Raw genomic sequence first — 12917 nt, 5'->3', positions numbered from 1 at the left:
TTTATAACCAATCACAGGACTTGTAGTGTTCACTTCTCTATCAAAAGTTGGGTGCACCTCGAACTTTGACCCAGCCGGAAGTTATTTGGTTTAGTACTACCTTAAGATCACCACCCTGTCCCTATATTCCAGCATCCTGTCCCTCTAACCAGTCTGGTGGAAACACCAATGTACATGTAGATATATCTTATTTTTCTTTGATAAACGATATTAAAAGAAGGGGATATTACAACTTCTGGATAAAATTCTGGTCCATTTCGGTGTTTCTTCGATCCATTTCGGTGTTTCGTCGGTCCATTTCGGTCCCTTTCGGTTCATTTCCGTCCATTTCTGTCGTCGGACCGCACCCCACCATAATACTATTTGCTAATTGTCTTATTATTAATGTAAAATATATATATAAAACTGTCAATTCAAATCATATTTTAAATGTTGGGCAGCCTGCTCCAAATTCCTAGAAACAAGGCATGCTAATATTTTGTTCAAAATGTATTTATCAGAACACAGTATGCACTAATTGCTATCTCCAAAGTTATTATGTTTTGCGCTCTCTCTCTCTCTCTCTCTCTCTCTCTCTCTCTCTCTCTCTCTCTCTCTCTCTCTCTCTCTCTCTCTCTCTCTCTCTCTCTCTCTCTCTCTCTCTCAGTACTCACATTCTTTTATTTCCAGTTTTGACTGTTAACTCCGTATATCGTAGAATTTTATGCAGTCCGTGTACATTAGTACTGTTATAATTTGCCATAATTGCCGTATATATCTATATTATCCATATTGTATAGAATCATTTGTCATAGCATGACAGTGTAAGGTAGTGATATCAGGGCCTCATTCCTGATAATATCATAAGTGTTTCTTGGGTAATAAACTTGTATATATAATAAACTCGACTTCTGCATCAGTACTGTACAGCCAAAAAGAGAATTGCAAAAGAAAAAAGTTCATACATGTTGATGAGAGTGAATATGTTGAGTGTTTGACATAATACATTGATAGCTTAAGATAATAAGCCGAGTGCTCAAGATCACAAGTTACATTTTTCCATTAGTAGCAAGGGACCTTTTATATGCACACAGGCAGAAACACAAATACCACGGCCTTTGACCAGTTATGGTGCACTGGTTGGAACGAGGAAAAAACCAAATCAGTTGAATGGATCCATTAAGATTTTTCGATCATGCGATGCAAGCACCTCAGGCGAGCACTCAACTGACTGAGCTAAACCCCGTCCGTGACCAGCCAAAAAGAGAATTGCAAAAGATAAAGATATACTTGATGATGAGTTAAAATGTTAAGCGCTCGAAATAATAAATCAATAGCTGGAGATATTTTTTCAGTAGCAGTAAGGGATCTTTTATATACACTTTGATAGGCTTTTGATATACCAGTCATGAGACACTGGTTGGGATGGGAAAAAAACATTCAGAAAATTATCTACTGAGATTTGTTTCTGTAATCAAAGAACTCTACCGACATCTAGATTCCGCTCCCGTGAGATAATAAGTCGAAATCAAGATAATATGTCAAGAGTTTGGGATATAAGTTTGTGTCCTAAACATACCACCGTAGTTATTGGTAGTCAGTAGAAGAAAAAAAGTCTTTACAGTAGCATTGTATCTCACCTAATCAGTTCACCACAACTGGTTAAAGGCCATGGTATGTCATTTCCTGTCTGTGGGAAAGTGCATATATAAAAGATCCCTTGCAGCATTCGAAAAAATTTAGCGGGTTTCCTCTGATGGCGACGTGTCAGAATTACCACACAGTAATCAATGTGCTCTAGTGGTGTCGTTAAACAAATAACAAAAACAAACTTTTATCTCGCCAGACCAATCTCGCCAATGTATTGAAACATGTTTTATTTTATAAAATAAATAATTTGTAATGTAAAATTGAAGATTGATTTAGTTCTTTAAAAAATAAATTAAACACCGGGAGTTATATATATTGTAGTTGATCAGTCGCCTAATCCAGCCCGTACGTATTGGTATGGTTCGCGGTACGGAGGCTACATAAATAGTCTCGCCAGATAATTTTAGAATTTGTGTGATCCCAAATAACGTTATAAAAGGCGAAGTGTGATTGGTCTATATTTAAATTATTATTTACAGATGAAATATCACCTGGACATAGGAGTCCACGCAATGCTGTTAGATCTACTGGTAGACAAGTAGAGCTAACTTTAATCAGATTGAAGGGGTGCTTTTGGGTTTCTTCCTGTAATGTGTGTATTAGCGATTAATATGTGGAAAAAAAAATTCTCAGGGAAATCGAAAATGATCGATATAAAGCGTATAACTGTCCAAATGCCCGTCTAGTCCTCTTACGGTCAGAGTATTCCAGCTAATTCTGCGCCACTGGTGGCACCCGTCATGAGCACAGTCTACAGCCATCCAATCCATAGTTGAAATGTACAGGATTTTCACCACAAAGATGAAAAGGCATGTACAAGATCAAAATAGGGTATTGCATCAGACATCATTTTAACCAGTGATGCGACAAATCGTGAAATGGTCTCCGAGAGTCTACCATAAAAACATTTGAAGGCTTGCAAGTTTCTTTGGATGTTATAACCCTGGTAACGAACGTCTTTATCAGAAGGATATGTCAGTCTTTAAAAGCGGCATATGGTGAGCATGCTCTAAGATATCTCAGAAGTTGCGAAATATAGACACCAAAACCATAACTGATCACTTACTGTTTTTTGTTTCAGCAGATGACACTTGCACTAGACGTTTACTGCGCAATTCAGAATCAACTGAACGTTGTGTCTTGTCCGGATCTTCTGCTGGTCAAAGTGTCAAAGGAAACAAAACTTTGATTATAGTTTTTAAACATTCGTATTTTTTGTCAAAATTCATACCATTAAAGGTATATTGTCACAGATCACTGACCTATTTAATGGCCTAACAAAGTATTACCTGAACATAAATAATTTGATTTGTCCCTAAATGTACTTTATTCAACCATCTCCATAACCACAATACTCCATTTACTAATGATATTTTGTAAAAATAATTGAATTATGGCAATGGTCCATAATTCAAAAACTAAAATTGCCGAGAGAGTTGAGCATGGAATTCACTCCATCAAGGTTCAGTTAAGGTGATGCAATAGCTAGATTTAGTTTCCAACAAATAATGTAATTTTTATTTATTATCCATTTTTAGACAAATAAGGTCCTTAAATCCGTGACATTATGCCTTTAATATCTTCGTGAAAAAAACTTGTTATATATTCAAAATAATATAGCACAATAAATATTGATGAACATTTTAGAAATACCAGTAGTTAGAAAATTTAGTGCTAATTTAATATATGAAAGTGACATTTAATGAAGTAGTATAATGTCGGTACATGTTTTATTTATTATATAAATGCATATACAATTTGAATAAAAAAGAGAAACATTTGTTGTAATTTTTTTATGACAGTGTTACAATATATCTTTGAATACTGGGTGGTTTTAAATTTTCAAGTGTATAGCTGGCATCTGATATACAGTGTATAAAGCACTGATTTTCTAAAAATTGTTAACTTCCCACTTACTGTATTTTTCTTTAGAAGACAAGACGGTCTTTAAAGATGAAGACTGTGTAAGAAGTCCTTAAAAAAAGACGTTTCATGTTAGTTTTAATTTCTGTGTAACTATTTTACTATATAACTGACATTAAGATTTAGGTAAATCACGTTTATATTGGTATGTATTTAATGAATGTAGTAAACTTCTAGTAAATATAAAATATATGTAATATAGAATCAAAATGTAATAGATGTTAAAAATAATTAAAATATATTACTATCATTTAACAAATAAGTGTTATCATTAAAACCAAATATATTCAAACATTTTGGGAATATTTACAAGTTATGAAATATATCGCTGACATTTCTTTTTGAAACATGTTAATATAACCCACATTTAGTAAATTTTAAGTAGATATTTTCTTATGACGTACTGCATTTTTCTTCAGAAGACAATAACTTCTGTACAGGTTTACGAAACAATTCTGAACAAACTGGATGCTTTCCATAGTCCGTATCTTCTGTTGGTGACAGCATACCTTTGGATAGTAAAACTTTCATTTCAGGTTTTTTATTTATTATACATTGGGATTTTCCTTTAAAAGTCATGATAATCGGAAAAAAAATCAAACTTCATAGGCGGACTCATTGGTTTTTCCCATCCCAACCATTACCCCCAAAACTGGTATATGAAAGGTCGTGGTCCGTGTTGTCATGTTTGTTGGAAAGTTTATATAAAATAACCCTTGCTATTAATTGAAAAAATTAGCAGGTTTCCTCTGAAGACTACATATCAGAATGAGGAAATGTTTGATGTCCAATAAACGATGATAATTAATCAACGTGCTCTAGCAATGTCATTAAATAAAACAAACTCTATTCTTTTTAAATTTGCAATTCAAATTAAAAAGAAAAATTGTACAAATGTTTAAAGGAGATAGTAATAAACAACATTTTCTTGAAAGATGTTTTATATAGTTTGTGGTTAATTCAACAAAACAAATTCCTGAGTGTACACATGAAATAATTAGAATCAATATTTGGTAAAGTAATTATTGATCGGAAACACATTATTAACATTATATGAAAAGTGGAGTTATATTCATTCAAGACTTAGTGGATGAACAGGGTCAGTTTGTAACCTATGAAACATTTAGAAACAAATTCAACATATGCTCGAATTTCCGAGAATTTGCATCGTTAATAAACGCAGTCAAAACCTATATATGTGACACAGTTTAAATAATCAACAATCAATAGGTAATAACCACCAATCCGATATTTTGTTTAAACTGAAGTTCTTTTTTAAAAAACCCCAAAAGGATGCAAAGAAATGTATAACATATTAAACAAGTCAACAAAAACACCCACTGCCCAACAAAAATATTCGAATTTAGGTAATATACTATGTTTACAAGATTAAAGAAATGTCTATAATTTACCATTTCAATGTTTAAAAGATCTAATATTATTATGGTTTCAATACAGAATCCTATGTAGAATAATACCAACTAATACTTTTTGTTATAAAATATAATATATAGAATCAAAATTTGTGTTTTGCCATACACAACCAGAAACATTGGCACATTTGTTCTATGACTGTTCTAAAGTCTTAGATGTATGGAAAGAAACTGAACTGTAGAGCCAGGACAAAGGTAAACACATACAATTCGATAAACAGTTTTGTCTGGAATCATACATAACAAAAAAACAACATCCACTATTTGCTAATTGTCTTATTATTAATTTAAAATATTATATATATAACCTAACGTATTTGCTCTTTTAATTTGTTTGAATGATAAAATACCAATTGAAAAATATATACTGCACAAAAACTCTCAATTCAAAGCATATTTTAAATGCTGGCCACCTTGCTCCAAATTCCTAGAAAAAAGGCATGCCAATATTTTGTTCAAGATACATTTAGGCCTCATTCCTGATAATATCATACGTGTTCTTGTGTAATAAATTCGTACATATAATAAACTCGACTTCTGCATCAGTACTGTACAGCCAAAAAGAGAATTGCAAAAGAAGAAATCATACATGTTGACGAGAGTGAATATGTTGAGTGCTTGACATAATACATTGATAGCTTAGGATAACAATTTGAAAACTCAAGATCATAAATTAAAAAAAAATCCATTAGTAGCAAGGGACCTTTTATATGCACACTCTCACAGGCAGGAACACAAATACCATGGCCTTTGACCAGTTACGGTGCACTGGTTGGAACGAGGGAAAAAAGCAAATCAGTTGAATGGATCCACTAAGGTGGTTCGATCCTGCGATGCAAGCACCTGAGGCGAGCACTCAACTGACTCAGCTAAACCCCGTCTGCGCCCAGCCAAAAAGAGAATTGCAAAAGATAAAGACATACTTGATGATGAGTTAAAATGTTAAGCGCTCGACATAATAAATCAATAGCTGGAAATAATTTTTCCAGTAGCAGCAAGGGATCTTTTATGTGCACTTTGATAGGCTTTTGATATACCAGTCATGAGAAACTGATTGGGATGGGAAAAAACATTCAGATAATTATCCACTGAGGAGATTCGTACCTGTAATCAATGAACTCTACTGGCATCTAGATTCCGATAATAAGTCGATATGAAGATAATAAGTCGAGAGCTTGGGATATAAGTTTGTGTCCTAAATATACCACCGTAGTTATTGGTAGTCAGTAGAGAAAAAATATATATGTCTTTGCAGTAGCATTGTATCTCACCTAATCAGTTCACCACAACTGGTTAAAGGCCATGGTATGTGATTTCCTGTCGGTGGGAAAGTGCATATATAAAAGATTCCTTGTTGCATTTGAATTTTTTTTTAGCGGGTTTCCTCTGATGACGACGTGTCAGAATTACAACACGTTTGATATCCAATAGCCGATGATTAAGTAATCAATGTACTCTAGTGGTGTCGTTCAAAAAAAACAAAAAAACAATTGTATATCTCACCAATGCATTGAAACATGTTTTATTTCATAAAATAAATAATTTGTAATGTAAAATGTAACACTGATTTAGTTCTTAAAAAATAAATTAAACACCTGGTAGACAAGTAGAGCTAATTTTAATCAGATTGAAGTGGGTACTGTCAGGTTTCTTCCTGTAGTGTGTGTATTAGTGATTAATATGTGAAAAATCGTTCTCATGGAACTCGAAAATGATCGATATAAATGTCCGTCTTGTCCTCTTACAGTCAGAGTATTCTGGCTAATCCTGCACCACTGGTGGCACCAGTCTACAGCCATCCAATCCATAGGATTTTCACCACAAAGATGAAAAGGCATGTACAAGGTCAAAATAGGGTACTGCATCAGACATCAATTTAACCAGTGATGCGTCATATCGTGAAATAGTCTACCATAAAAACATTTGAAGGCTTGCAGGTGTCTTTGGATGTTATAACCCTGGTCAACGAACGTCTTTATCAGGAGGATATGTCCGTCTTTAAAAGCGGCATATGATGAGCATGCTCTAATATATCTCAGAAGTTGCGAAATATACACACCAAAACCTGGAGCAGAAGTAATATGGCTCGACATGAAGGGAATATTGACTATTGGAAAACTCAAGTTATCCCTTTTATTATACAGCTTTGTATGAGGCTAAAATCGTTCTAAATATCTGTGTATAGAACACGGTATGAAACAGATTTGATAGTTTCTGTAGTTTCCTTTATTTCTATCTCTGTGAATATATCAAAAGTTGAAATTAAACGTTTTCGCCAGCCTCCTTTGTTTTGATTTAGCTAAATCAGTTAGAAAATCTGATACCATAGAGAAATAAATCAGCGAGTAATGGAGCACAGTAGATGTCCATGCGGATGCATACTACCTGTCATATCCCCACATTTGACATATATATATTGTCAATGAGGAAGTCCAACATTTCACATATGTCTGTCTCAGTGAGTATACTTTTATCTTGTTCAGTTTTAACAAATTGTCCAGATTCATTAAGATAGTTCTCTGTTCTCCTGTTTTAAAAACAAATGATCGATCCCTGTCGATGGGTCTACTGGGTCTACTGGGCTATATCTCGTTCCAGCCAGTGCACCACGACTGGTATATCAAAGGCCGTGGTATACGCTATTCTGTCTGTGGGATGGTGAAAATAAAAGATTGGTTGCTACTAATGGAGAAAATGTAGTGGGTTTCCTCTCTAAGACTATTTGTGAAAATACCAAATGTTTGACATCCAATAAAGCATGATTAATAAATCAATGTGCTCTAGTGGTGTCGTTAAACAAAAGAAACTTTAACTTTTAGAAGCAAATGTTCCCTTGATAAATTTGGCTGACAAAACTGTAGTACAATGCAAAGTCAAATCCGCATTTGATAAAATAGTGGTTGATTCCATGAATCTCTATCTAGTACCTCGTCTATAGGAGGACAGCCACTACAAATGTTGTCGTCCACTTCAATTTTGAGTTATCGAAATTTGACTGTACCAGGAGTAAAAATTATATTATGCAAACCTCTGGTGAGAATAATACATTATTTTTATTCCTAATATATGATATTGACGATACCAAAATTAAATCTTTATCATATAAGTTTGAACAAGCCTAATACAACGTGGGTTTTTTTTTTGTAACTTTATAATTAACCATTACTCAATATTCAAATGATGTATGAATATATATTGCAGGGTCTTTGTGAATGAAATGACATCAATATTCATATCACATAATGTTTCTTATCCAAACAACATAAATTAATTCATAACGTTTCTTTTATCAGAACTGCCCATTTTCAATATAAAATTGCTACTGAAATGTACTTGATAACTATGAATGTATCCATCAATTTTGGAGCATCGCTGGTGGACAGTTATACGGCCATGTCAATAAACATCATCCCGTGACCTGATTAATTTGCATCTAATTCGGAAAGTATGTAATGTGAAAAATAAACAGTGAAACCCCTAGAAACCGGACTCTTTATAAACCGGAATTCCCTCAAAACTGGACGTTTTCCACAGTCACTTTTTATTTTATCAGAACAGAACAGAACATCTCTAAACCAGATACCCCTTAAAATCTAACTTACTACTTGGCCCCGTTGGTGTTCGGATACTCTACCAAAAATGTATATATTTCTTAAGAGCTGACCTTTTGGTGAACACATGTCTGTTAAATCGCTATCATGTTCATAGCTGTCGTCATATCCAGATGATCTAAAATAATAATAATAATAATAATAATAATAATAATAATAAATAATAATAATCATAATCATCATCATCATCATCATCATAAATCATCATCATCATCATCATCATCATCATTATAAATGCTGCATCAATTCCCTACAATTTACTGATATGAATTGCAGTGCATGGTTTACGTGCACAATCTGAGCACAGATTGGTATTATGTGTAATATATTCTTGTATGTTTATTCACTTACGGGATATGGATGAATGTTAATTCATACCCTACCACCTATCTAAATTGTATTAAGTAAACTATTTTGTATATTATTATATCTACACCACCTTTTCGTGAAATTAAAGCACACATACACATACAGAGAGAGAGAGAGAGAGAGAGAGAGAGAGAGAGAGAGAGAGAGAGAGAGAGAGAGAGAGAGAGAGAGAGAGAGAGAGAGAGAGAGAGATTGTTTTTATCAAAGGTGAAATATATTTTCAAATAATAAAAAATACAAATTCAATAAAATTATATTAAAAACAAACAAAACCATTTTATTATTACAACTTACAGTAATTAAATGTTATAACTGGTATTGCCAAGAATCAATAATTCGATCTGCTTGAAAGTGATAGGCTCCGAAATTGCGGCTCTATCAAAAACTGTATGAGATTAGATGTGCATGGGTGAGAAGGAGTAGAATGTATATTGGTCGACATAAAGAATTTTTTTACTATTGAAGTCATCCCTTTTGCCATGCAGCTTAGTTTGGAGACCAGTTAATCTGATTACTTTAGATGTTTCTTTTATTCCTAACTTTTGTGGGTAAATCAGTGGAAGGTAATCTATAACCTTTCTATTATTGAATGATCTAAGATTATGAATATAGCGAAAAGTAAAGTTTTAAAGTTTTAGCCAGATTCCTTTGTTTTGATTAACCATATTAGTAAGAAATTATTATTCATGTGCACAGAGAAGCAAATCAGCGAGTAGTGGTGCACAGTTGGTGACCAGGGAATTCCTGTTTTCTGTCTGTATGTCCTATTCCCTAATTTTGAAATATATGTTGTCACTGAGGAAGTCTGGCATATCGCATATCTGCTTCAATATACTGCCTTCTAGATTCACTCTCCGTCTTTACAAATTGTCAAGATCTGTGGAAGATACATGTAGTCACAAATGGGCCATTGATTAACAAATTGAATTTTTTCCTTAAGTTTTTCCTTTCCGGAAGGCATTTAACAGTTCACTCTCACGCTTGGTCAACTGTTTGGCATAGTCTTCAACAACGTCCATAATGATTTTATGATTTAAAGTTATAGCCCCAATTGATATTTCATTGTTCGGGTTCAAACTGTCAAAGGTTGTGATTTTTAATTATTGAAGAAAGGAAATGTTTTATTTAACGACACACTCGACACATTTTATTTATGGTTATATGGCGTCAGACATATGGTTAAGGACCACACAGATATTGAGAGAGGAAACCCGCTGTCGCCACTTCATGGGCTACTCTTTTCGATTAGCAGCAAGGGAACTTTTATATACACCATCCCACAGACAGGATAGTACATACCACGGCCTTTGTTACACAAGTTGTGGAACACTGGCTGGAACGAGAAATAGCCCAATGGGTCCACCGACAGGGATCGATCCTAGAGCGACCACGCATCAAGCGAACGCTTTACCTCTGGGCTACGTCCCACCCCTTTAATGATTGAAAGATAACCTGTCATGACAGTAGTTGATATCAGAATCGTGAACTTTTACAGCCACAGGCAGTGGATGAAATGTTGTGAAGACTGTTGGCAATATATTGAAATACCATCCTTGCAACACAGCTTGATCATGGTATTGTTGTTCTTTGTGATTCAAGCTCAAAGACATTTGTACAACTACATGCCTCCAATTATATCCAAAATGAAAGAAAATCCCATTCACCTTGAGATGAAACGTCCTTAATGAAAAATAATTTGGAACTAGTGGCTCGAAAATATAAGATGATGTCGAAAATGTAATATCATCATGGGATACATATCATGCAAGACAACCGCCATTGGATATGAAATGATTTAACACACTTAGTGCATATCATGTTGCCGTGACCAGCATTATATGGATGTGGACAACAATGCAAGTGACCATTTAAAAAGACAGTCTCCCATACTGATATTTGACCAGCCTCTATAATTATGCAATTGCCAAAAGGACCCATTGGAAGAGGAATAAAACGAACTATTCACCATATATTTGTGGACCATCGAGAAGAGATACATTTAGTAGACAAAATGTGATGGAATCATTTCGATGCCATCGTGAACTTATCTTAATATACTTACTGTGGTACTTATACTTTTGCACATACATTTATGTATGTACTAGTCAAGTCTGACGTACATACAATATATATTAATATATCTATACATATATACCATTCATACCATACATGCATATGTACTTACATATAATAGGGCACACACACACGGATAATTGTTATTATTACTGAAAGTATTTAATATATATACATACATTGATTCCAAATCCGATAGTCTCGCCACATCCATTTCTTCTTCTTCATCTCCCATAGCACAAATGCACTCTAAAGTTTTCAGTTTCTTGATTTGACACTCAGCATGTAAATCTGGATATTTGTTTTGAAGGGCTTTAATAATTCCTGCCGTATTGACTTCTTTTAGTAGAGCAATCCATTTGACAGTGTTTGTCATTGATGGGTTCTTGTAGTCAGAATGTGATGTCAAACAGATCATGCTTTGTTTCAGCAGGAAGTCAGCCAGGCGTTTAACCTGAACTTCCTCTCTTATTCGGCAGGCGAGACATTTGCTGGGAACAGTTTGACAAGGCTTTGCCATCTCAGCTTTTAACTTCTCAGCAAGATGTGGGTGTGTCTTTTGAAGTGCTGTTACGGGACAAAGATAAACAGTCATGGGAGTGTTACAATGAATGAAACTAATAATATAAAACTTTGATTTTAATATGAACTCACTTAACCCTATCTGTACTGCCGGTATACCATTTGTTAATAATGCATAGAAACATAGTAACCAGTTCATCAAACTATAAATCTGCTCATTAGGCAATTATAACATAAATCCTATATTTTCACCTGCGCCTCGACGAGGATAAATACACACCATCCTTCTTCTTCTTCTGCGTTCAAGTTATATTTGATCATGCTTTAGATCTGGAGTCCGGTTGTGGTGATAAAATAGCTGTCTCTGTCAAGTCTTCTTTGGAACCCCAAAGCTTAACAGCCAACATACCATCCGATGTTGTTGTAATTGTTTGCACTCGCGCGCGTGTGTGTGTGTTGTTATTTTTATTGTTTTTTGTTTGTTTGCTGTTGTTGGGTTTTTGTTTGTTTGTTTGTTGTTGTTGTTTTTCTAATGGACACTGCTCGATGTGTGGTATTTTCAATGTACGAATAATATCAAATAAAAAAAATGTTTTACTCCCTCCTCCATTTTGAAAAAGATGAGCGTTTAGAATTTAATTTATGTCTTTACTACCATGCTATCGCATAAACACACACACACACACACACACACACACACACACACACATACACACACACACACACACACACACACACACACATGTAATGAGGTTAATTAATTACAGGAAATGTCAAAATTGAAATTATATGTGATGAATATAGTAGACGTTATGAGAGAACAGTCTCAGAAAACACCATGACTGAATTTAGCTTGTATAATATACCAGATTACGATCACTGGGATGAACCCTATCAGATTACTCTAAAACACGAGTTTTCAAATTATATGGCAGAATGTTTTCATTTTCTATATGGTAAATTTTAATGGAATCAATCACATGTTCCAGGGAAATCTGTATATAGCATTGTTAGTATGATATTACTATGTCAAGAATACAGGAATAAATGCTTACTTTTTGTGAAAACATCTTGAAAAATGATCCAGAATACATCTAATTGGTCTGGAAGTATGTTTTTCATATTCCCCACCTAACAAAACATATGTTTTGATACCAAAATCGCCTCAATATGTGAAAAGGTGGCAGAGATATGGCTTTCTTTAATATGGCGCCAGACATCTTGAAAAATGGTCGCCATACGAAACGCATGCATATTTGAAAGTGTGATCAGGTAGGTTCATAATCCTCGTATCATAATCAATAAGTCTAGCCACGTGAACTAATGTTACCCTGTCGGCACCAGTACTCCCACCCCC

General features: G+C 34.2%; 1 protein-coding gene across 1 annotated transcript in view; it reads right to left on the bottom strand.

The window, feature by feature from the left end:
* LOC121371290 overlaps nucleotides 1-12917 on the bottom strand; it is a 48582-nt gene that overhangs the window by 15687 nt on the left and 19978 nt on the right. Inside the window, exons 4-8 of the mRNA XM_041497118.1 lie at nucleotides 11218-11605; nucleotides 8650-8714; nucleotides 3957-4061; nucleotides 3547-3603; nucleotides 2696-2782 (exon numbers count right to left, since the gene is read on the bottom strand). Coding sequence (XP_041353052.1) covers nucleotides 2696-2782; nucleotides 3547-3603; nucleotides 3957-4061; nucleotides 8650-8714; nucleotides 11218-11605 — 702 coding nt within the window. The remainder of the gene's footprint in view (nucleotides 1-2695; nucleotides 2783-3546; nucleotides 3604-3956; nucleotides 4062-8649; nucleotides 8715-11217; nucleotides 11606-12917) is intronic.

Source organism: Gigantopelta aegis, chromosome 1, assembly GCF_016097555.1.
Source record: "Gigantopelta aegis isolate Gae_Host chromosome 1, Gae_host_genome, whole genome shotgun sequence".
Lineage (NCBI taxonomy): Eukaryota > Metazoa > Mollusca > Gastropoda > Neomphalida > Peltospiridae > Gigantopelta > Gigantopelta aegis.
Note: the sequence above shows the minus strand (reverse complement) of the source record. Positions and strands in the feature narration are given on the sequence as shown.